Source organism: Geotrypetes seraphini, chromosome 3 (genome assembly GCF_902459505.1).
Source record: "Geotrypetes seraphini chromosome 3, aGeoSer1.1, whole genome shotgun sequence".
NCBI lineage: Eukaryota > Metazoa > Chordata > Amphibia > Gymnophiona > Dermophiidae > Geotrypetes > Geotrypetes seraphini.
Window position 1 is genome coordinate 396,237,539 of NC_047086.1, and position 26,473 is coordinate 396,264,011.

Genomic DNA, 26,473 nt, shown 5'->3' on the forward strand with positions numbered 1-26,473 from the left:
CAACATCTAAATATCTACAGCAGGGGTGTCAAAGTCCTTCCTCGAGGGCCGCAATCCAGTCAGGTTTTCAGGATTTCCCCAATGAATATGCACGAGATGCTGGAAAGGGTGCAGAGGCGAGCCACGAAACTAGTAAAAGGTATGGAGAATTTGAGTTACAAAGAACGACTAGGAAGACTGGAACTGTTCACCCTCAAGAAGAGGAGACTGCGAGGGGATAAGATTGAGACTTTTAAAATACTGAAAGGATTTGACAAAATAGAGCAAGAATCATCGTTGTTCACATTATCAAATGTGGAATGGACAAGAGGTCATGGACTAAAACTGAGGGGCAACAGGCTCAGGACAAATGTCAGGAATTTCTGTTTCACACAGCGGGTGGTGGACGCTTGGAATTCTCTCCCGGAGGAGGTGGTGACGGAGACCACCATTCTGGGTTTCAAGTGTAAGTTGGATGTATACCTCCTTGCAAAACACATTGATGGATACGGGTGACCAGGGTCTCCATCTGGGAGCACCTGGCTTGGCCTCCGCGTGTGCGGGTCGCAGGAATAGATGGACCTAGGGTCTGATCCGGCGAAGGCGTTTCTTATGTTCTTATGTTCTATTAGCATACCATGAAAGCAGTGCTTGCAAATAGATCTCATGCATATTCACTGGGGAAATCCTGAAAACCCGACTGGATTGCGGCCCTCGAAGCCCAGAGTTGCCCATCCTTGACATAGACACTCTAATCCAGGGGTGTCAAAGTCCTTCCTCGAGGGCCGCAATCCAGTCGGGTTTTCAGGATTTCCCCAATGAATAGGCACGAGATCTATTAGCATACCATGAAAGCAGTGCTTGCAAATAGATCTTATGCATATTTATCGGGGAAATCCTGAAAACCCGACTGGATTTCGGCCCTCGAGGAGGGACTTTGACACTCCTGACCTACAGTAAGCACTTAGAAGCTGCACCTGCTCAAAATGCATGCTCATCCCGATCCATTCTTGCCTAATCTCTGCAGCTAAATTGTATCTTCCTGCACAGGTAACGCATTTTTGGGCAATTTTATAAGGAACAATCTAGTTTTACGAACCACAACAACACGTTGGAAAAACATGAAGTGCCCTCATTTGTACCAGCTCTAAGGCTGATAGTATGCATTTGTGCCTTAAATTAGGGTGCATTTCTGGGCACTCATCTTGGTATTTTAGGGCTCCTTTTACAAAGCCACATTAGGCTTTTTTTAGCGCCGGCCAAGGCGGTATTAGCTCCGACGCTCATAGCCGCGGCAGGCAATAAAAAGAGCCTAACGTGGCTTCGTAAAGGGGGGGGAGTGGGGGGGTACCATTTTTCTTTTATAAAATAGGCACGTTTTGACAAACGCAACACAGGGGTCAATAAGCCACGGTAGGGATTTCTACCATGGCCCAGAGCACTAAATGCTCCGACGCACGCGGAATTCCTCTGCGTCAGAGTATTTAGCGCTCTGGGCCACGGTAGAAACCTCTACCGTGGCTTAGTGAAAGAGGGGGTTAATCGGTCAGACATGGCTCCTGACTAGTTAGATCACCTGTTCGGGCGCTAACTGCTCATTTTCAGTGGCTGAAAATAGCCAATTAGTGTCAACATGAAACATGGCTATTTTGGGGGTGTTTCGGGGGGTGGAGACGGCACTTCGCCAGATAAGTATGATGGCCGCCTTAACTGCTTAAATAGCAAGGCAATCCTAACCTTATGCAGTAACTCGTATCCGGCTAAGCATTGGCAGGCTCTGGAAACCCAGAAACTTAGTGCCAGTGCTCAGTCATGGCCCAGAGTGAAATGTATAGGCTTAAAGCCAGCAGCAGTCAGCAAAACGCTGACTGCTGCCAGCTGAGTATTAAGCCCACAATTTCTTGTCTACTTGGGGCGCACTACGATCTTCGGATCTAGCCTGCCATGTAACATTTTATTATTTTAAAACAGCTGTTTGAGTGAGGCTCTTGAAATGAAAGCGCATTTCATTTCACCCAACGGCAAAGGCCCAGATAGGCTTCTCCCCCTCATTCACATCGGCACCGCTCCAGCCTTTTTAGGTCGACGGGAGTGTCAGGACAACCCTAGGCACAGACCATCTCATTCATGTTCTCTGACCTTTCCATTGCGTGGTGAGATTCCGTCAGGGTAGTTTCAAGCAATCGCTGTGTCCCCTCCACAAGCTTCAAAACTGGTGCTAAGGCCTAGTACCAAGTACATTTTACTATGGAACACAAGAGAAAGGAATTTCCTGGAAAAACCTTCAGAACAAGAACCATAGGTCATGCCGTAATCTTACAGAGAAATGAAAGACTATGTTCCTCAGGTTTTCCAGAGAGAGTTTCACTGTTGCTGAGGAGCTATGGGGCCCAATTTAGCCAGTGTAATCTGGGTTCTCATCTGGGTTACGTTTTTTTTCTGGGGACTAACTAACTGGAGCTTGGACTCTTGTCTGCTGCTATAAATACAGACATTTAAGAGATCACGCTACAGGTGCAGGTACAGCTCAATGCTCCCAAGCTCTTGAGGGGGTGGGGGGAGTTTCAGGATGAAAAATAATGTTTAAGGGTAAATTAGATGCACATCTCCCTTGAGAAGCATACAGTGATATGGGGACTAAAACTATGCCAGGGTACACCTGGCGGGGCCTTCATATGTGTGGATCACCGGACTTGATGGACCTAGGGTCTGATCCGGAGATGGCAATTCTTATGTTCTTATGTTTGGAAAGCCTTTTCCTGTTTTGTGACAGAGTGTCAGACTTGCTTCAGTGTAAGACAATAAGATCCATTCCTTACCACTTCACTGTAGTATGAAGGTGCGGAGAAAGATAAAACGAATTATGTCTTGGTTTGTCTATATGCTTTAGCCTAATTTTCGTCATTAAATTATACTTATTAAGACTTGGCCATGTCCTCCAGGATCTCACCATGCTTTCTCTCACCAGTTTAAGATTATTGCTCTATCATTATCACCCACATTCAAAATGGGCCTGCATCGAGGAAAACCCCCACATGAACATTTATGTCACCCTTTTGTCCATCTGTATATCATTATAGTATGTTACAGAACTCTCTAGAAGCTCAGGATGAGGCCAACCTGTTAGAAAGGAGCTCCAGTTCATTCCAGTAAAAAAAACAAACAAACCAAAAAACCAACCCAACAACCCTGTAACTGATATGACTGGTATGGCAGCACTCGGTTCTCCTACGTTCCTTATTGCATGAACTCCGATGAGATTTGCTTCTTGCTTAAACAAAGTTACACTCTCCTTATCTTTTCACACCCTCCACAAAACAAAGGTTTAAGAGTTTGTTATCAACATTCCAAAGACAGCCCCAAACATTAGCATACCCCAATCTAAAACTTAAATATGGCAGCTAGGTAAGTGCTTACATATCAGACAGGGGTTCTTTGTTCTAGATTCAGAGGCAGTGTTTGTGTTCTAGAACTATGTGTGCATATGCTCCACTTTCTTCAAGACCTTTTTCAAGATCCGAAATACACTACCAGCCCTTCAAAAGACACTCTTTGCTGGCTTCTTGAATGCTCAGCTGATGGTTCTGTATTGACTTAGAACCCTTCATGTGGATCTAGACCTTTGAACTTTTCGTTTCTCACCTCACCGGTTACTTTAGGAAAATCTGATCATGAAAGGTTCCCTCAAGTCCATGGGCTTTTTAAACACTTTTTAAATTCACCATTAAGAGGAGGTAAGTGATCCTGGAGTCCAGCCTGGACCTTCAGGTGATGTTTTTTTATGTTTTCAAATCACATCCAGGTGATCCCAACTTTTGGAATATCTTAGCAAAGAATATGTTCATTTGTACTTTGGCACGCAGATCCATGACGTCGGCAAGCCACTCTTAATACAGTATGTTCATCACTTTCTGGCCCTGGTTTCCCTTATCACCGCTGTATTCGGCATTCTTTGCTGCAGATAACTAGATGCACATCCATTGACTTGACAAAAACGTGCTCATAAATCTCGCCACTGCACCAAGGTCCTTCTACATCCATTTGTTCCTTCCTATGTAATAGGTTGAAACTCGTTCATGGAAAGGTTCAAGTGTGTAGCTGCAATATCTATACAAATCCTTTCCGTGACCTTCAACCAACTTCCATCCACCAGCGGCAGCCCTCAAATCATTGGCTTATTTTTCCGTCGTTCCTTCAATAATTTAGCTTAGTCACAGCTCTCTCCCTGCTTGCGTCCAAAACTTGGTTGCCCGACCGTTTGCGGTTCCTCTTCAGCTTGGATAAATCCTTGTCGAAAACCTCCCCGGATCGCAGCGCCGACACCAGGTCATCAAACTCGCCGCCTTCATCCGAGACGCTGCTGTCTTTGACTTTCTTCACTCGCTTCTCTTTCTCACGCTGTTCTTTGAGCTGGTGGAAAGAGAAATCAACATTACAAAATGCCAGCGAGGGTGTGGTTTTAACATAAAATGTACATTTTAAGATAAACCTGTGGCAACTCTTTATGTTCTTATGAAATATTTTTGTAACAGCTCCATACTTCCCAGTGATTAAGTCTAAGCCCAGGAGAAGCTGTTGAGAATGATTGCGGTCAAGGACCTAAGGAGGCAATTTGCCAGGATGAGGGCATTCTTAGTTACCGTCTAACCTTATAGAATAAGCTAGCAGTCAAAGTACAGTCAAACCTCGGTTTACGAGTACTGCAGTTTGCAAGTGTTTTGCAAGATGAGCAAAACATTTTCGCAAATCGTGATTCACAAACCGAGCATTGACTCAATTTGCAAGTTCCCCCTGCCCACGAATTGGCATCACCCCCTCTCGCGAACGCTTGCTCCCCCTCTCCACGCAAACCGGCATCCCCCACCCGCCCAAACTGAAGGCTTACCCCCCAATGTGGCACCGGCACGCAGCACCAACCCACAGGAGGTGCCGGTGCGCGATGTTCCTGCCTCTTCCCGGACTGGACCTTGAGCATCTGCGCATGCTCAAGGCTTTCTGGCTCCCACCTCTCTCCGAGATTCTCGGAGAGAACGAGAGCCAGAAGGCCTTGAGCATACGCAGATGCTCAAGGCCCAGTCCGGCAAGCAGCACGAACTTCAGGCACTGGCACCTCCTGTGGGTTGGGGTTACGGGACTAAATCGCGCGAGACAATGGCGCGCCGACAACTGAGCGCAAGGTTGACAGCGCGCCGAACAAAAGCACTATTTTAAAGGGCTCCGACGGGGGGTGTTGGTGGGGAACCCCCCTATTTTACTTAACAGACATTGCGCTGGTGTTGTGGGGGGTTTGGGGGGTTGTAATCATCCACATTATACTTAAAACATTATACTTAAAACTTAAAACTGAACTTTTTCCCTAAAAACCAGGCAAAAAGTTTGGTTTCAAGTATAATGAGGGGGGTTACAACCCCCTAAACCCCCCACAACGCCAGCGCGATATCTGTTAAGTAAAATAGGGGGGTTCCCCACCAACACCCCCGTCAGAACCCTTTAAAATAGTGCTTTTCTTTGGCGCGCCATCAACCTTGCGCTCAGTTGTCTGCGCTCAGTTGTCGGCGCACCGTTGTCTCGCACGATTTTGTCTATGAACCGTGGATTGGTGCTGTGTGCTGGTGCCACATTGTGGGTAAGCCTTCAGTTTGGGCGGGCGGAGGATATCGGTTTGTGCGGGGGGGGGGCGAGCGTTTGTGAGGGGGGAGCGATGCCGGTTCGTGGGGGGGGTGGCGTTTACGGGCGGGGAGGGATGTGGAAGCGCACCAGTGGCCTCGGCGGTGTGGGGGTCTTTTGGGGATGTGGTGGGGTGGAGCAGCGCCGGTGGCCGGGGAGGGGAAGGTGGAACCAATCAAGCGAGTTTCCCTTACTTCCTATGGGGAAACTCGCTTTGATATACGAGTAATTTGGTTTACGAGCATGCTTCTGGAATGAATTATGCTCGTAAACCAAGGTTCCACCGTATTTATTGATTTGGTTGTTTAGTCCGTCCTCCCAAAAGAACTCAGAACATGTTACAGGTCAACATACATAATTATACAATTGGATAACGTCATGCAATTTCCTTGGTATCAGTATTGTAGATATGTAACAACTAGGCAGGCGCATTCTTCATACAAAAGTGAGACATTTATAAGTAGCGACAAGGTAGGTGGTTTTATTGGTGGTAAATTAGGTAAAAAGATGGGTTTTTACTGCTTTCCTGAAATTTAATAGACCTGCCAGTGATCTAATATCGTGTTTCCCCGAAAATAAGACACCGTCTTATATTAATTTTGGGTCCAAAAAACGCACTAGGGCTTATTTTCGGGGGATGCCTCATTTTTTTGTGTGTACAACGATAATCTCTCACCCATTCTCTTTTGTAGCATTTTTCTATCTCTCCCTCCCATCCCCCCTGTGCAGCAGAACCCTGAAAGCAATTTCATTGTGTTGCGTTAGATCTGATCTAATCTAAGCATTGTTCTTGTATGCCACATCTTCCCTATAAAACAGAGCTTTAAATGGTTAACAAATTACAGATCATCCTTAAACAAACTGAATTTCAGATGCCATAACATTTCCTTTTGGGTATTTTTTTTTTTTTTTAAATTCTTTATTCATTTTTGAAATCTAATAAATAGTGCAAGAAGGCACATCCAGGTGGGTCAGGTGGGAAGGTTTGGGGGGTTGTTTAAGTATTTATATATCATTTGATTGTATGGAGTCTATTATATTATTTGCTTGTTAACCTGTTGCACTATTTATTGGATTTCAAAAATGAATAAAAAATAATAATAACTTTATTCTTATACTAGTGTTTAAGCCTGTTACATTAACGGGTGCTAGAGTACATGTCTGTCTGGGTTTTTTTATTTCTCTCTCTCTCCTTGGATGCTGTCTGTCATTCTTTCTGTCTGTCTCTCCCTGGCCCCCTGTCTGTCTATCTTTATTTCTAACTCTATACTCTTCCCTCAATCCTGCATGTGTCCTTTTTTCTTTCTCCTCCCCACTTCCTTCCAACGTCTGCTCCCCCTGCCCTCAGACTTCCATTCAGTGGCTGTCCCTCCTCTCCCCCACACTTCCATTCAGTGGCTGTCTCCCTATCTCTACCCCTTCTATCTACTGTTCATCCTCTGTCTTGCCCCTTTCATTCACTGCCCTCTCTTCTCTTTCCATACAGTGTCCGCCCTCTCTCTCTCTGTTCCATGTGGCATCTCCTCCTTCCTTTCCCCCTTCCTTTTCCCTTGGTCTGGCATATATTCCTCCTTCCCTCCATGCCTTGCCATCTCTTCTTCCCTCCAAGCCATTCTCTCCCCCTCTGCTCCCTTTCCTCCTTGAAATTCATCGGGCAGCAGCAGCAGCATTCACAATTCATTGCTGTTGCAGGCTTCAGGTCTTCCTCTCTGTCGGGTTATCTTCCTGAAACAGAAAGTAGGAAGGACCCGCCAGAGAGGAAGGCCAGAAGCCGGCAACAGCAGCGAATTGTAAACGCTGCTGCTGCCCGAAGCCAGGCCTTGAAAAACCCGAGGCAGACCGCTTCTCTTCCCTCCCAGCCCAACCCCTGCTGACTCGGCTCCCTTACCCTTTCTGATCCCCGCCTGCGTCGTGGAAGCATGAAGACTGAACGCCGGCAATTGGGGTGGCGAGGACGCGGCTCAGGAGACTGTGAAGGTGTTGGCGTGTGGCGGCGCTCCACGAAGCCCTCCTCCCGGCAATCGGGGCGGCGAGGATGCGGGCAGGGAGAGAGCTTGCCTGCGCTTCCTCCAGCGGTTGGTGAATGAGGGCGGGATGAGGGGAGTGGCTACAGTGATCCCTGCCTTCACGTTCTAAAATGGTACGCAGCCACGGATCAGAAATCACAGCGGCAGAGATCACGAAGTTTCAAGAGCGCATGCGCCTCTAGGGTTTTATTATATAGGATAGAGAGATACCGCCAGACCTTAACGGTTCTAGGCGGTTTAATAAGCTGGACATCAGCGAATATATACAAGTCATAAAAAATACCTACGTTTGTACAGTCATAAAAAAGATACATGATTATGATTGATAGATGCAGTGGAAGGTTTAGGTTATGAATCTGTCAAATAACTGTATCTTCACTAATTTTCTAAAAAAAATAATAATAAGATGAGACACCTGGCATAATTTTACCGAACCAGTCATTCATTTTGGCTGCCTGAAAAGAGTGAGTTCTGTCAAGAAATCTCTTAGAGCAACAAGATTTTATGGTAGGATATGCAAATAGATGAACTCTACATGTAGGCGTATTGGAATAGTTCAGTGGTGTACCTAGCATATGTGACACCCGGGGACCATCATTTTTTGACACCCTCCCACCATTTATATGAAAAATATGATTTTTAGAAACAATCCACATGTTGCACAACAAGAGTGTACCTAGGAAAAGGCAGCATCTTAAACACAGCAGTGAGCACTAGAACACCAACACATACATTGTACAACTAAACAAGCCAGATCCCGCACAGTCAATTGATCTTGCAGTCAATGCCAACTGAAAACTATGTCTTTTTCATACACACAGAACAGAGATACACCCTCGCCTAATATGGAATAATCACAAACTAAAAATAGAAAAATGTAGGCAAAAGTTAAACTGAACCGCCAGGAAACCAGGCTCTGCATACAATGCAACACCACAACACCACAAAAACAGTAACACATGTCCTCTAATACTGTGCAAAATATAAAGACAGTAGATGTAAATTTGAAAAAACTGATACATAACAATCACAACTTTACAAATTAACAAATAAAAATAAAACAAATAATGAGAAATACCATTTTATTGGACTAATCCCTGTAAGCTCAGTCCCCATCCCCGTAAACCACCTGATTCCATTCATACAAGCCTTGAATTGTTTTATATTGAACTTATTATATTAAAGTATAAAAAGAAACTATATTCTGTACAATTGTCAATTTATAAATCAGCGTCTTCTCCCCACTCTCTCTTCCCCATTTCCCTTCAGCGTCCTCAGCCCCACTCTCTCTCTCTCCACCTTCCTTCAGCGCACGCACATGAAAACAAGCAAGTAATTTTATATCATTTTCATTCTATTCATTCATAGAAATTAAAGTCTAAATAATGCCAGTCACATAACAAAACATGATTTTACAAAAATAATTCCCTGCACAGTCAAGCCTGCAAGGATTACTAGATGTCTTTCAGCAGCTCCCCTCCAACCCTCCCCCTTACCTTCGTGGCCAAGTTAAAATGATCTACCAATAATAAAATTTTAAAAACACAAAGTACATTGTATGCAGAGAAAATGTTAATTATCATTTATATTCCGCGGGTTTTCAAAGAGGTCAAGGCAGATGCCTTTATGCAATGTCACCTCAGTAACAACTATATAAAAATAGACAAATATACCCCCTCCCTCTTTACTAAACCACGATAGCAGTTTTTAGCGCAGGGAGCTGCACTGAATGCCCCACGCTGCTCTCGATGCTCATAGGCTCCATGCGCTAAAAAACACTACTGTGGTTTAGTAAAAGGGGGCCATAGTGCAAAATATAGACAGCATATATAAATTCTCAAAGCAGACACATTTTGATCACTAAATTGAAAATAAAATCATTTTTCCTACCTTTGTTTGGTAATTTCATCAGTCTCTGGTTGCACTTTATTCTTCAGACTGTGCATCCAATATTTCTTCCCTTCTTTCAGCCTCCTGTATGCTTCCTCTCCTCCAGACCTCATTCCCTCCCCAAACTTTTTTTAATTTCACCCTGCCCCCTTCTTTCTGTCTCTCTCCATGCCCCCTTTCTATCTGTATGTCTGTCTTTCTCTCTCTCTCTTCGTGCCCCATTTCTTTCTTTGTTTCACCCAGCCCCTTCTCTTTCTCTCTCCATGCCCCCATTCTTTCTCTATGTCTGTCTTTCTCTCTCTCACTCCGTGCCCCATTTCTTTCTTTCTTTCTTTCACCCTGCCCCCTTCTTTCTTTCTCTCTCCATGCCCCCTTTCTTTCTGTCTGTCTTTCTCTCTCTCTCTCGGTGCCCCATTTTTTTCTTTCTTTCACCCTGCCCCCTTCTTTCTGTCTCTCTCCATGCCCCCCTTTCTTTCTCTGTGTCGGTCTCTCTCTCTGTGCCCCATTTTTTTCTTTCACCCTGCCCCCTTCTTTCTTTCTCTCTCCATGCCCCCTTTCTTTCCTTATGTCTGTCTTTCTTTCTCTCCGTGCCCCATTTTTTTCTTTCACCTTGCCCCCTTTTTTCTTTCTCTCTCCATGCCCCCTTTCTTTCTCTATGTCTGTCTCTCTCTCTCTGTGCCCCAATTCTTTCTTCTTTCACACTGCCCCCTTCTTTCTTTCTCTCTCTCTCCATGCCCCCTTTCTTTCCTTATGTCTGTCTTTCTCTCTCCGTGCCCTATTTTTTTCTCTATCTTTGTTTCACCCTTCCCCCTTTCTTTCTTTCTTTCTCCCTGCCCTCCCCCATGCCACCGCCATGGGGAAACATGCTGCTGCCAACGCCGCCGGGGAAAGGCTGCCACTGCTGCCATCGGGAACAGGCCGATGCCGAGTTCTCCCTCCCTGCTTTTCTTCTCCGTGGGGCTGACCAATTCTCACCGCCAGCGATTGGGTGGCCCAGAACGTCCTCTCCGACGTCAGAATTGATGTCGGGTGGCGAGAGATGGTCGGCCCCGTGGGGAAGAAAAGTAGGGAGGGAGAACTCGGCGCCGGCCTGTTCCCGATGGCGGCAGTATTAGCCTTTCCCCGGCGGCAGCCTATTCCCCGGTGGGTGGCCAGCTGTGCACTCCCTTGGGGTGTGCACCCGGGGCGGATCTCCCCCCCCTCCTGGTACGCCACTGGAATAGTTCAAGGAGAAATGTGTGGCGCAGTGGTTGAAGCTACAGCCTCAGCACCCTGGGGTTGTGGGTTCAAACCCCGCGCTGCTCCTTGTGACCCTGGGCAAGTCACTTAATCCCTACACTGCCCCAGGTACATTAGATAGACTGAGAACCCATCGGGACAGACAGGAAAAATGCTTGAGTACCTAATTGTAAAACCTTGATAGGCGGTATATAAAATCCTAATAAAACGTGAAACCAGATAACAGATACATGCAAATTAAAGAACCAGGCAAAAAGCTGCTCAACTTCCAGGTTTCCTTTCAAATCCTACCTCCATGAATTCTTGTTGTTTCCCTGCACCTTACGCCCAACTTAGTTTTCTCTGCCTGTTCCTAAATGTTACCATAGCTAATTTCTCTTCCCTTGTTGAATTTCTCCTATGAAATCACAGAGAAAATAGCCTGCACCGTGTGGCAGGAACAGCCCTAGCGTTCCTACTGAGCAGACCAGAAGGAATGGAGGGATACATTTTTTATGCCATCATCAGTGGCGTAGTAAGGGGGGGGGTGGTCTTCCACGGGCGCCGGCACCCATCCTCCTCTCTGCCCCCACTAATGCGTGTGCATCCTTTTCCCGTACCTCTTTAAAGTTCCCGGCACGAGCAGCAACCCCAACCCGCTGCTCATGCCAGCGTCAGTTCTTTCTCCGATGTCACTTCCTGGACCCGCACCTAGGATGTGACATCAGAGGAAGAGCCAATACTGGGAACGTTAAAGAGGTACGGGTGAAAGGAAGGGGCGTGAGCATGGCAAGAGGGGGCGGGGGTGGAGTGAATGGGGGTGGGGCGGAGCAACACCACCCCGGGCGCCTCTTACCCTCGCTACACCACTGGCCATCATCTACGTGTTACATTGTCATAAAGCGTAAAGAGAGCCTGAAGCCACTTTGCCTCTAGAATTTATTTTGGCACAAGGCTTTGATTTCTCCTGACAAAGAAATTCCACACCAAAAAAAGACAAAACGCAGAAGTTGCGCAAAATAGCACTTATGCCAAAAAAGCGTTCAGTTTAAGCGTAGGGCACAAATGGCACTGCCTCTTTTGCACAAGGTTTTGCTTTGCCGTGGAATTTCGACACCCTCCAGCAGCTGCAGGAAATGGAGACCTTGAAATGTGCTCTGCCCGAGCTTTGCAAGCAAACAGTCTTGAAGCAGATCTTTGCCCAAAATAAATCGGACCCTTGATGTGTCTATACGGCGGAGCAAGGTGACCTGGTTCTGTAAGCAGAAAAACAAGCGTCCAGCTGATTTATAGACAAAGAAAACACAAATCAAGTGAAATGCTTCTTTTTCTAAGTCCTGGCTTTGGCTCCGATTTATTCTCGTGCTTAAGGTGAAAAGTGCTTCGAGCAAAAACATCCAGCAAGCTGCCCAAACTACGGAACAGAGCCACGAAAATGTAGCTTTGCAAGGCTTGTTTGGGACAAAAGGCAAGATTTCAGGGTGGCCACTTCTGGCTGAGTTTTCAAAGGCTTTTAGGGACTTTTGGCAGAAACTTTCTTTTTTAATATACAGTAATTACTTCTACAGATGGTTTCACATCTTTAAGGCATCATTTTCTATCATCTCTTTCTTCTGCATTATTCCTGTGTCTTCCTTACCTGTATCTATTTTTTAGGGTTTGGGTAAGTACATCATATTTCGGGTACAAACTGCCAAACTTTCTGTGACTTTCAAAATTAAATGTGCACTTAATTTTACTCCCTTAACCCAATTATGTACACACGAACAAATGACTCCTTATTTTATGTATTTCCTGGCTGAGCTTTTGTTCTCATCTCCATTCTCAAGTGACCTGGGGAGCCGAAATCTAACTCAGGCACTGAATCTGGGACCTTCTGCATGGCAGTGCACAGCACGTCCCCCCTGATCCACAGGGCTTATTCCACTGGAACAGCAAAATATATATATGCAGGTACTTTCTTTGTCCCTAGTAGGTTCACAATCTAAGCTTTGTACCTGGAGCAATGCAGGATTAAGTGATTTGCTCAGCTTCAGAAAGGCATCACAACGGGAATCAAACCCAGTTCCCCAGCTCATTACACTAACCAGTAAGCTACTCCTCCAGAAGCCTTACTTATAGCAATCTGGAAAGGCCCAGTGTGGCATAGGCTCTGTCTGTCATTCAGAATTCAAGATAGCATGGGACAAGCATGTAGGATCTCCAAGGGAGAGGAGGAGATAGTGGATGCTGCAGATGGGCTATTTGGCCTTTATCTGCCATCATGTTTCTAGAACCATAAAGCTCTATGACCTCACAATGCAGGTGTAAAGAGCCTTAGCCTATAGGAAGAGGAGATGCAAATGTTAAGAGCCTTAGCCAATAGGGAAAGGAGGAGATAGTGGATGCTGGAGATGGGCCATTTGGCCTTTATCTGCCATCATGTTTCTATCCTATATAATAAAACCCTAAGCGCACATGCGCACTTAGGATTTCGTATTCCCTGCCGCTGTGGTGTGTGATCCGTGGCCGCCAACCCGGCGGCAGGGAACATTCTGGCACTCCCCTCCTCCTGCCCTCACTCACCATGGAAGCCAGGCAAGCTCTCTCCCTGCCCGCGTCCTCGGCAGGGAACACACCTCCCGCCCTCACTCGCCGCTGCCGCCGCCGCCGCTGCTGCTGATCCTCCTCTAAAGAGCAGCCTACAATGGTGGCCGGCTTTAGCGAACCTCGCAGGCCGCTCTCCAACCTCGGTAGCACGTTCCCTCTGATGCACGGGATCGCGTCAGAGGGAACGTGCTACCGAGGTTGAAGAGCGGCCTGCGAGGTTCGCTAAAGCCGTACACCATCGCAGGCTGCTCTTTAGAGGAGGATCAGCAGCAGCGGTGGCGGGGATCGTGAGAGGAGCCGCCGGCGGCACTTTTAAACTTGAAAAAAAACCTTCAACAGCAGCAGGCCAGCCCGCGGGTAGGGAAGGGGAAGGGGACGAACGGAGCAGGCCAGATCGCGTTAAGAGAAGGGAGGGGCTGAACGGAGTAGGACAGCTCACGGTAAGAGAAGGGAATGGGGGGGGGTGGGGGGAAATGCTGCTACTGCTTCACAGGGACCTGGAGGGGAAGGGAAATACCGCTGCTGCTTAAAGAAATAAAGACAGACAGGAGACCAGAGAGACAGACAGAAAGAAAGACAGACAGACAAAGGGTGCCAGGGAGAGAGAGAGAGAGAAAAATAGCAGGAGGGAGAGAGACAGAAAGAAAGGAAGAAAGAGACAGGAGCAGGGAGAGAGACATAAATAAAGACAGACAGGCATATATTCTAGCACCCGTTAATGTAACGGGCTTAAACACTAGTGTTTCTATAATCATACAGCTCTATGACCTCACAATGCAGCTATAAAGAGCCTTAGCCAATAGGAAAAGGAGGAGATAGTGGATGCTGCAGATGGGCCATTTGGCCTTTATCTGCCGTCATTTTCCACAGTTTATTTCTTTGTTCATTAATTTTACTGTTCACTCATTTTCCATTTCTTGTCCTCTTATCTGTTCCAGTGTTTTACACGCACTCAAAAGTACAGATATACCTAAAAGAAAGATAAATTTTCAGAATGATTCCTGTGGGCAACAGCAGCTAAAAAGTTTTACCTGGGCAAGTCAGGAGTCTGAAAATTGCAAGTACATTATAGTTCGTGGGGACTGGGACTGACATACCCTCTATCCCTTTATAATTGTTTGAAAGAATATGGGTTTTTTTAGTCAAAAAGTTGTATCCATGCAAAAGGGAGTGCTTATATACTTTGAAAATTGCCCCCATAAATGGCAAAGCATGCGTTCCAGATCCCTGGGGGAATATCCTTCCTCGCCCAAACGCCTGCTACCACCAGATCCGCCCACAGACATAAACTATCCTTCCCCTCTCTACATGGCATCCCCCACGCAGGCAAACTGGGAAGATCCCTCCTCTCCAAAATCACGGGCCTTTGGAACGATCTCACTATCCCGCTGCGGAACCTAGGCTCCCTCCAACTGTTCCGGAAACAACTGAAAACCTGGCTTTTCTCTAATATATAACATCTCCTGCTTACTTCCCCTCTTTTTCATATGCTCTTGTAAACTCTCTCTCCCCTCTCTTCTTGTATTTTTAAGCTTTGTAAACCGTGTCGAGCTCCGCTTCCGTGGAGATGATGCGGTATATAAACTTAAGGCTTAGTTTAGTTTAGTTTAGGAAGGGGTGATGTGGTTGACGAATGCAGGGTTTTTGCACAGGGTTACTTTGGTTTTAGCATACAATTTTGTGGATGCAAGATGCAGAAGGAGGTTTGCACCCAAGCTGAACTTCCAGAGACGTTTGTAGAAGACGTACTTCTGGGGGAGCTCTGCGCTTCTATGCAATGTCAGCGTTTGTGCAGAATTCCCCAGCTCCACAGACTGCACACTTACCGCTCTGGCGAGGCGACAGGAGGAAGTTGCACAGTTGCAGGTTGAGCTGCTTCCTCATCTGCCACCTAGGTACCCGGCGGTTCCTTTAAGTTGTGCAGCTGTACGAAGGCCTCAGCGACTCAAAGGAACAGTCGGGCCCTGGACAGCAGAGGAGCAGGAAGCAGCATGATGTGGGGCCGTGTAGCTCCTCCTCTTGCTGCGCTGGAGCAGTGAGTATGCAGGGAGGGAATGGGAAAAAAGTAGATAGAGCAGGCAGGGGGGGGGGGTGGTGCCGAAAAGAAGGAGGATAGAGTGTGTGGGGGAGAAAATGGAGGGGGAGTATGTGGCACGCTGCCTAAAGCTACAGCCTCCTTGCGACCTTGGGCCAGTCACCTAATCCCTCCACTGCCCCAGGTACATCAGATAGATTGTAAGTCCACCAGGACAGACAGGGAAAAATGCTTGAATCGCTGAATAAATTTATGCAAACCGTTCCGAGTTCCCCTGGGAAAACAGTATAGAAAACTGAATAAATAAATAGTGGGAAAAGTTTCAGCCTCTGATAACCAGTGATGTCATAATGCCTCATTCCACCAATGCCTAAGAGCCAGCCTCATCAGTGATGTCACAATGGCTCAACTGTCCTGTACTTGGCTTACTTTTGCTACATTTTGATTTCTAGAGTGGCTCAGTGGTTAAAGCTACAGCCTCAGCTCCTTGTGACCTTGGGCAAGTCACTTAATCCCTCCATTGCCCCAGGTACTTTAGATAGATTGTGAGCCTGCCAGGACAGAAAGGAAAAAATGCTCAAGTGGGGTATGTGTGTGCATGTGCCATGGGTAATGGGGTAGAAGTTTCCAGGAAGGTGCATGGGGAAACTGCAGTGGACGTGGAGATGGGCTGGGGGTGGGGGTGGGGGGAGGTATTTCATGCCTAGGGGAGAGATGCCAGCCCTTTATAATGAGAGAATTCTGTACAAGAAAGTTACAAAATAAAATATGCTGAATTGCACAATTCCCCCTGGAGTAAAGACTGAAAGCCAGAGCACAAAATCTGAGGAGGCGCAGAGGGCTGGCTCATTCTTTCATATTGGCATTTGTGAGGTTTAATGTCTGGAAAGGCAGAACTGGGGGGGGGGGGGAGAGGTACTGGAAGAGTTGGGCTGTTGAGAGCACAAAGTTAGGCAAGCATCTGCTGAAATGCCGGAGTGCTATTCTGCGCAGAACAATCCTGATAGTGCAAAATTCTCGTGCACAGAATAGCATTCCAGCCCATGCACAGATGTATGCTGATAACACGCTTTCCTGCTCGGTTCTGAACAAAACTTTAGCGTTAGCACAGAAACCGCGTGAGAATCTGGTGCACTCTCCCCGGCTAGCGAACACGTTTGCACATGCCCTGTTTGCTTGGAATTTGTTTACAGGCATTGCCGAGCAAACATTTGGCGCAGCGTTTGTGTTCGGAAACCATCAGCGCGTGGTTTTAACGCAGGCATGCTGCACTGGCTCTTGGGTGACTGCAGATGGGATAAATCAGCCTACGTGCCGAGCTAGAAGCTCTGAGCGTGGAAAACCTGGCAACCGGTTCCCGAGGACAGCAGAGCCTGCTGAATCACTCTCCTCACCCAGCATGAACCAAGATTTTTTAAAAAAAAGGGGATATTCAAGCCAGAGCGAATGCTGGCCCTCCAGCAGAAGCCAGGAAAAACACGGCTGCCGGCTTTAATCTGGAGACAAGGTAAATCAGCAAGGGCTAGTGAACCTACTGGCTTGGAAGCTGTGATTCAACAGCTTAGCCTGGCTCCAGCAATCCGGCCAGGTATTCTTTTGCTTGGTCTTGCTGTGTGTATCCTACATTCCACTGCTTCCTTGTAAATAAACCCCAGTATCGGAGAGAACCACATGCTGGTATGCTTTTCCTACCTGAAGACAGCAATAAAAAAAAACCCAACAACCCCTGTTACAAGGGTGAAGAGCCCTAGCCAGACCCTGGGATGTTGTTTTATGCATCCTCTGATGCTTTCTCTAACCCAGAGAGAAGTAAGCGTGGTATCTGCTTCCCGTTTTCTCCGATCTTCCAGTCTCCCCGCCCCTCTTATGCCAGATCTTGCAGATGTACGTTCGAAAAATGACAAATTCTAATCGATAAATAGAAAATAAAATGATTTTTTTTTTTTTTTAACCTTTGTGGGCCGTCATTTTATTTTTTTTCAGAGGCCCTCCAGGTATGGCCGGAGCTCGTCGGGGCTTTCCAAAACCCAGACAAGGGCCGGGTTTTGGAAAGTCCATCCGGGAGCCCAGGCAGTCCTCAGACATCTGGTAACCCTACCTTTCACCCCTTTTTTTAAAGTTTCAAAGTTTATTTAAAATGTGATATTTTGCCCATACAAAGTTTCAAGGCAGGCTACGTTTAAAATTAGCATATAGCTTAACAAAAAAAACACACAGTTATTAACAATGCACACACCAAATAACATACTTGATACAAAAGAGTAGACGGAGAGAACAACAATATTAAATAGGAAAGAAAAAAAATAGGAAAGAAACAATGGGTGGGATAAATTAAAAAGAGTAAAAAGATATTTTTCAAAATGACCAACCTCTCCCCCGTCCCCACCTTTGGTGCCTCTTGGCATCCATCCTGACCACCTTGACTTTCAAAGTACTCCCTGGCCAATGGCCCCTCCCCTAGACCCTTGTTCCTGAAAGAGGCAGGAGTGATGCCCACTTGCTCCTACCTCGGTGCCGCCAGGTTTCAAAACTGCGCCACCCAGCCCTGCACAGTGCATCCTGGGATGCACCGGGTGGGGTGAGTCTGCTAAAAAAAAGTGATTTTTTCCCCTCCCTATTTGGTAGACCTCCATGCAACCACTGTTTGTTGAATATTAAATATACAGGGCTGCGTATACCTTTCAGCGCTATAGAATTACTAAACAGTAGTAGTAATATGAGATAGGCCTGGGAGAGCCTCCAGGATGGGATGGATAGAGGATCAGGATCGCTGGGGAGGGGGGGGGGAATCCCTATTACAAGGCTGAAGAGCCCTAGCCAGACCCTGGATTGCTATTTTATAAGAACATAAGAATAGCCTTACTGGGTCAGACCAATGGTCCATCAAGTCCAGTAGCCCGTTCTCACGGTGGCCAATCCAGTTCACTAGCACCTGGCCAGAACCCAAGGAGTAGCAATATTCCATGTCAAACAGAGAGCTCCTCGCATTGAGATATACAGAGAAAACAACAAGAAAGGCAAGGGGGATGTCTATTCGACCAAGAACAAGTCTTTATTAGACCAATCAGGCCTTAGGATTAGTGGGGATGGGCGGACCCACTATGCCTAAGGCCTGATTGGTCCAGGCTTCTACAGCCTGGGCCAATCAGGCCTTAGATTTAGCGGGGATGGGCCGGGAAGGGGCGTGTCGTCTCATTTCCACGAGGCAGACCCGTCGGCTGGACGGCAGCAAGACCCGTCCAGCTGACCAACATTGAAAGGTTAGTTGGGGGAGGGAGATTAGTTGGGGCGGGGGGTCGTTGGGCTTTCCGGCAGGAGGAGTTGGGCATCCTCCTGTCGGCGATTACGAGTTTGGGGGGAGGGGGTTCCGGGGTTCCGACAGGAGGAGTTGGGCATCCTCCTGTCGGCGATTACGAGTTTGGGGGGGGGAGGGGGTTCCGGGATTCTGACAGGAGGAGTTGGGCATCCTCCTGTCGGCGATTACGAGTTTGGGGGGGGAGGGGGTTCCGGGGTTCCGACAGGAGGAGTTGGGCATCCTCCTGTCGGCGATTACGAGTTTGGGGGGGGGAGGGGGTTCCGGGGTTCCGACAGGAGGAGTTGGGCATCCTCCTGTCGGCAATTACGAGTTTGGGGGGGAAGGGGTTCCGGGGTTCGGGGTTCCGACAGGAGGAGTTAGGCATCCTCCTGTCGGTGATGGGACAGGCGGCCGCGGCCGCTATACTTTATTGCAGCAGGGAGCTCCCTTGCCGCGATCAGTATAGCGGCCGCGTCTACTTACAATGTAGACCAGCATTTTGCTGGCCTACATTTTAAGCGTCTCTTCCTCTACTAGGGAGACGCGTAGGGCCGCCTAAGGCCTGTAGGCGAGCTTAGGCATCTTGCGGGTCTCCCTAGGCTCCCGGAGGCGCCTTCAGGCCTGCCTGGGGAGCATTTTTTTAAAAAAAACGTGCATCCCGATTGGCTGATTAGACAGCTGTAGGACGTCTACAGCTGCCTAAAATCGGGACGCACTTTTGGAGAATCAGGGCCTAAGGGTCTATCTGCCTTCCCATGCCAGAGCCAGATTGATATAATCTCCCATAGGCCTCTAGGCTGACACTCTCCATTAATCCCCAAACCATCCTCCATCTTTTTCTGCCTTTTCCTAAATCTCACCAAAGCTGCTCCCTCTTCACTGTTTTGTTTTTTGTTTTTAACCCACTGCCTGCCGTGAGCTTAATATTGACTGGTATGTCTGTACCCTGCCTGGCATCGCACTTTTCTGTTGAAGGCTTCTGTACCCTGGGGGGAGGAGCTAACTTGTACGCTGAGGGGAGGAGCCTACCTGCTCTCGGTAACTCTAGGGGTTCTAGAGCAAGAACTTTCCCCGAGTCCTGCTACTCACCATGGCCTCCATACGTGCCCTGCGTTCCTCTTCCTCCTTTTTCTTCCTCATGTTCTCCAGATCTTGCTTGGCCTCTGCGAATGACTGCAGGAAGGTGTCAAAGATGCCAAAAAACTCATCTGGCTGCATTTTCCCCTCACTCTCTCCGAAATGCTTCAGTGCCTTGGCAAACTGTCAGAGGGAGATAGGAGAGGAAGTCCATTACTGACAGCTAAAAAACACCATTAAACTGAAACTGAACAGTTTTGAAGACAGAGCAGAATTAAAAAAAAAAAACCAGCACTCTTTATCGTATTTGAACGCTGTGAGCCAGATTAAGAAATATACATTCCAAAATCTTGTAGAGGCTGTATCAAATGTAGGATGCTGGTCACTGGATCCACGGCTGAATGTGTGGAGGGAAAGGGGTGGGTTGCAGGGAGGGCAGGAGATCGTGAACTTTTGTTGTACCGTTAATATTGTTGAATCCTTGGTGACTGCAGGGGGGTTTCTCACCCTGAAGTTTGTACAGGAATCTTTCAGCATTGAGTAAAAGATAAAATTAAGAGGAAGAATAAATAGCACTAAAACACAATGCTTTTTGCACAGAATGAGACCTGTGCTACTAACAGCCCATGGTCATAACTTTCACCCTTAGCTTCAGTCTCCGGTAACCAGAGCTGATATTATGATGTCATAATGCCTCACTCTACCAATGCCTAAGAGCCAACTTCATCAGTGATGTCACAATAGCTTGTGTAGGTTCCATTTTATGCAATGAGACCTAGTTACTAATAAGTGGAGTTAACAGAAAAAAAACAACAACCCCCAAACATCTTAACAGTAGCCCACATTGATAATGTTCCCCCCTTAGTGTGAAGAGTTTTACTCTAACAGACCTCAATTTCTCCAAAGTCAGAAAAATTATTGTTCAATACTTTATTAATTTGGGTATCCAATTTTAATAACAGTCTACTTCTACCCCTAAAAGACGAGAGGATTCTTGCCACATATAATCTGAGTCAAATTCTAATAAAGGAATGTCAGGAATTCACAGGCCTGAAAATGTAAGAACGAGGACCATTTACTCTAGGTCCTGTGATCATCTACAATTTTCTTTTAAAGCTGCTACCGCGTTGGAGCTTTTCCTCAGTCTTTTAATGTGATGCCCTTGGTTTTTCCTCCCAGTCCTCAAGGACTGCCAGTGGATCAGATTGTCAGGTTATCCCTAATGAATACGCTTGGAGATTTACAAGCATCATAAAGAGACAGGGCCGGCAGAGCTTTTTAAAACACCAAGGCCCTAAGACCAGTAATCAGTCCCAGGGACAGAGGTATGAGAGAAACAAGGAAAAAGGGCTGATGCTGGACCATGGGAGGAGAGAGAGGGGAGATGCTGAATTTAATAGGGTCAAGATGCTCAAACGCAGGGGGAGGGAGACAGCAAAAAAACAGACAAGGAGGCGAATGCTGGCAGATCTGGCAGGTGATATGAGAGAATGGGAGACAGGGAAGTCATGTTAAAAGAAAGGTCAAATGCTGGGGCTGACTGGCAGAGGCTGGGAGAAGGGGCCGAGACTGGCATAGGCTGGGCCTGAAAGTTGAGCTTGGAAAAGGGAACTGAGCTACGTCCAAAAATACAGCTTTGTCAAGCTAATTTCTAGAGCTAGCTAGATAAACCTCTTAGCTCTGAAAAATTCCCCTCGCTGACTTCCTAAATTTGTCTGGTCAGAACAAATTTACAGGGTGTACAATTTTAAGTGGTCAGGAAAGGGGCAGCTCTGAGGCATTCCCAGGATGGAGTCTTTGATTTCAGCAGATTTGAAGTGCACAGTGGTTAGCTCTAGAATAGATGGACAAGTCTGGCCGCACCCATAGCTATCTTAAATCCAGCTGGGTAACTGTAGCAAAGGTCTCAAGGCCCAAATTCTGTAACCGGCACCTATTTTGGAGCCCCCCATCTATCGAAACTGAAAAACAAGCTCAATTACGCTTTTTAATTGGCAATAATTGAAACTTAGGCGCCTATCAAGAAAGCGCGATTCTGTAACCAGGCGCCTCTAAAAATTTCGGCGGCCTTCAAAAATAATAGGCGCTTTGCATGTTAGGCGTGGGCGTGGCTTTGTGTTAGGCGCCTGGTTACGGAATTGCTGCTCTTAAGCGTGCTTAAGCACTCGCCTGGGCGCCTAACTTTCAGTTGCTCCTAGAGCTGGCCTATTTATTGGGCACCTCCAAAACAGGTGCTGCTCAGCGCGATTCACTAAACCGCAGCCAATTTTACTTGAATCACGCTGAACGGTGCCTATATAGGTGCCTAACTTTTAGGCACTTCTTATAGAATTTGCCCTTAAGTGCCCTAGAGGAGCTTTCAGCCTGCACAATTTGATCTGATTACTCCCTGCCCCGCGCGCAACCCCCTTCCCTTGTACCTCTAGTTGTTCAGCGCCACGAGCAACAAGAACTTCAACGTGCTCCTCACAACGCCGTCGGCTCTTCCTCTAGCGTCACTTCCTATGCACGGCACCAGGAAGTGATGTCAGTGGGAGAGACAATGCCGTTGTGAGGAGCACATTGGTTGTACAACTAGTGTGGGGGAATGAAAGGGTGGGCATGCGCATGGCATGGGGAGGAGTGGGAAGAGACAGGGGGCAGAAAGGAGGAGCCCAGTGTGCCCCCCCTCTTACTACATCACTGAGTAGGGTAAATGGTCTATGCAATGACACCCCAATTGTGTCAAAACATCCATTATATCGCTAAGCCTTACTTTTTCCCTCTCCTTTTAATCGGCACAGCAAGTTGCAGCAGTATTCTGCATTAACTGTTTGGCCCTTTGGAAGATAATCAGTCATTACAACGCCTTCCAATCCGAAAACACGGTGGCCATGACATTTCCTGCTGACTTTTGAGTCTTGAATTTCCTTGGCCGTGGAGAACCTGACTGCCGCCATTGTTCTTTGGTCTCAGGATCATAGTGGTGTAACCATGTTTCATCAACAGTAACTAGCTGTTCCAAAACGTTGGCACCAGCTCACTGAAAATGCTGCAAAATCAACTTGGAAGTGTCCACTTGACATCATCTCTCATCAGCATTCAAACATTTGGGCTCCCAATTGGCTGGCAGCTTCTGCCTACCCAGCTGCTCTTGGATTATACACCCAACGCATTCACTGGATATCTGTAGTGTCTCAGCAATTGCTTTAGCCAATATTTGCAGATCTGCCAAAATCAGGTCATGGACATGGTCAACAATTTCAGGAATTGACGCCATATGAGGCCTCAAAATCTCCACCCTGAAAGTTTGCCCACCACGTCTTCACTGTGGAGTATGATGGGCATTTGTCCCTCAATGTTTGCATCATACATTCATGGATTTCCTTTGGAGTTTTCTTCTGCAGGAATAGGAACTTCATGAGAGCTCAGAGTTCCACAACGGAAAATTCCACACTTTTTGTTGACATGATCTAAAACAATTTATTTACTTTAGCATTTATATCCCACTCATAGTCTAAGTGGTTTACATTCAGATGCTCAAGGATATTTCCCTATTTGTCCCAGTAGGCTCACGCTCTTCCTAATGTACCTGGAGCAATGGGGGATTAAGTGACTTGCCCAGGGTCCCAAGGAGCAGCATAGGATTGGAGCCTACATCCTCAGGGTGCTGAGGCTGTAGCTCTAACTACTGCGCCACACACTCCCAATGTCAAAACAAAGCATTACGATGCTGCAAATCTGCACTTTGCATAATAAAATAGCACTCTTTTCAGCTACAATGGCAAAATAACGCTCAGAATTTAGGAAGTTGGTTGGGCTGAGAACTTTTCATCACCCCCTTGTAGTGTCATTTTGCACCATTTAACTCCAATGATAGCCAATTATTGGTAGTTTGAACCTAATTTATAAAAGGCACTATTCTATAAACTGTAAACAGAAGATTATAGAATGAGGTGTTTACAATAAAATGGTCTGCAAATCAATTAGCATATAACCTGGGTTTTGAACACTGCCAGTTGGCTTACAAGTGGTTCCAATGCCTCATAGGTCGGCTTTACTCTGATTTACACGGGATCATTTCTTACTGCATGTGAGGAAGTGGGTGAGGTGGCCAGGAGCACTTCCTCACTGAGGATGCAGTTTAGCTGTCTGACAGCAGATGGTGCTAAACTTCTGGAACAGGCCCCAAGACAGAGGGGGCGGGGCTCAGAGGAAAGGAGGGTTTAAAGCCCTGACAGGATATAGAAGCAGAGAGGCCTCAAATGTAGAGGCTTCCAAGGAGGGAGGTCCTGAGTCAGCAGGACATAAGAACAAAAGAATTGCCGCTGCTGGGTCAGACCAGTGGTCCATCGTGTCCAGCAGTCCACTCCCGCGGCAGCCCTCTGGTCAAAGACCTGCGCCCTAACTGAGACTAGCCCTATGAGCGTACGTCCTTGATCAGCAGGAACTTGTCTAACTTTGTCTTGAATCCCTGGAGGCTGTTTTCCTCTATGACAGACTCCGGAAGAGCGTTCCAGTTTTCCACCACTCTCTGGGTGAAGAAGAACTTCCTTACGTTCATATGGAATCTATCCCCTTTCAACTTCAGAGAGTGCCCCTCGTTCTCCCCATCTTGGAGAGGGTGAATAACCTATCCTTATCTACTAAGTCTATCCCCTTCAGTACTTGAATGTTTCGATCATGTCTCCTCTCAGTCTCCTCTTTTCAAGGGAGAAGACGCCCAGTTTCTCCAATCTCTCACTGTACGGCAACTCCTCCAGCCCCTTAACCATCTTAGTCGCTCTTCTTTGGACCCTTTCGAGTAGTACCGTGTCCTTCTTCATGTACGGCGACCAGTGCTGAATGCAGTACTCCAGGTGAGGGCGCACCATGGCCCGGTACAGCGGCATGATAACCTTCTCCGATCTGTTCGTGGTCCCCTTCTTTATCATTCCTAGCATTCTGTTCGCCCTTTTCGCCACCGCCACCCATTGTGTGGATGGCTTCATCGACTTGTCGATCAGAGCTCCCAAGTCTCTTTCCTGGGAGGTCTCTCCAAGTACCGCCCCAGATATCCTGTATTTGTGCATGAGATTTTTGTTACCTACATGCATCACTTTACACTTATCCACGTTGAACCTCATCTGCCATGTTGATGCCCATTCCTCGAGCCTGATGATGTCACGTTGCAGATCTTCGCATTCTCCCTGCGTCTTCACTACTCTGAATAACTTCGTATCGTCCGCGAATTTAATCACTCATAGTACCTGAAGAGAGGACTAGGGAAGCAGGGTGGCTCAGGAACTTTTGTGTGGGGAGAGATTATTAAGGCAGGAAGTCTCTTATCATTTTGAACACCCAGATATTAGGGCACAGAGGGAACACAAGTTTGTGTGGGACTTTGTGTGTTTGGGGTGTGGCCAGGGGCCAGCGGTAGTGGGACTGCCTTCTGTTGGTTTACAAGGAACGTTGATGCCATCGTCTTAGTCCGAGTTACCTGCTGCTCAGTGGCGCAGTAAAAGAGGGGGAGGAGAGGAGAGCGGTCCGCCACCAGGCGCCTTGTTGGTGGGGGCGCCAGCACTCCTCCTCCTTTCTTCCCCCTCTGCCTCTTCCCACTCCTCCCCTCGCCATGCGCGCGCCCCCCTTCCCCATACCTCTGTGTATGTCGACATGTTCCTGGTGATCGCGTCAGTTCTCCCGCTGACATCACTTCCGGATGCTGCGCATAGGAAGTGATGCCAGAGGGAGAGCCGCCTAAAAAAATTTCACCCCGACTGTCATGATTTCCTTTTCCAACCTGTTGACTTAGAGTTCGCTTGCAGAAGTTAGACAGTTCCAAATCTAATAGATGCTGGCACCGTCATCTTGAAATAGGGACACTGGATCATGTGTTGTTCCATTGTCCTTTGATAATCATCTTTTGGAAATCAATATGGGGACAAATTAATTTGATTTTGGAGTCTTCGATCCTGTACTTTCTTGTCACCTAAACCTCCATTAGATAGATATAAAAGCAGACTATTTGCCATAATGAGTTGGATAGCCATGCAAATGGTGACTACAAACTGGAAAAATTGGGATAGACTTAGGGCTCCTTTTATCAAGCTGCGGTAGGGGTTAAATGCGCATAATACCATGCGTTAAACCACCTGCCACGCTAGCCACTAACGTCTGCATTGAGCAGGCGTTAGTTTTTTAGCTGGCCGCAGGAGTTAGCGCGTGATGAAATGTCAGACGCGCTAACCCCGCTAGCCCGGCTTGATAAAAGGACCCCTTAATTTCTCCTTTTGGTGGAATTCTTTATGTTTATGCTATAAATATGAAAAGTTTTTCCAAGTTTGATAATGTCCGACTTTTTTTTCGCTTGCTCCCTCCTATATTGTGGAATAATTAACAGAATAAATGAAAAGGTTCTTTTTTTTTTGTTTTAGTTTTTGATATTTCCTATACTATTTGAATTTACTTCTGTGTATTTCTGTTTACTTGTAATAATTATGTTCATTTGTAATATTGAAACACTAATAAAAATAGTTTAAAAAAAAAAAATGAAAAAATGAATGCAGAAATCTATTACTAGTTCCCTCACTCAAAATCATTAATACACGGTGGCAATTCATTTTTTCTGTCACAGCCCCCCATACATGGAATTCCCTCCCTATTTATTTAAGGCAGATTTAAGAGCAAATTAAAAAGCTTTCTTTTTAAGGATGCATTTGATAGCTAGAAAGCCTGACT

At 46.8% G+C, this 26,473-nt stretch overlaps 1 protein-coding gene across 2 annotated transcripts in view; it reads right to left on the minus strand.

The window, feature by feature from the left end:
- Window positions 1–896: 896 nt before the first annotated feature.
- The window catches only part of DAAM2 (dishevelled associated activator of morphogenesis 2), a 460,184-nt gene continuing 434,607 nt past the window's right edge, over window positions 897–26,473 (minus strand). For both annotated transcript variants that reach the window (XM_033939628.1, XM_033939627.1), the window contains exons 24-25: window positions 19,790–19,960; window positions 897–4,389 (exon numbers count right to left, since the gene is read on the minus strand). In XM_033939628.1, the coding sequence (XP_033795519.1) occupies window positions 4,174–4,389; window positions 19,790–19,960 (387 nt within the window). In that variant the 3' untranslated portion in view covers window positions 897–4,173. The remainder of the gene's footprint in view (window positions 4,390–19,789; window positions 19,961–26,473) is intronic.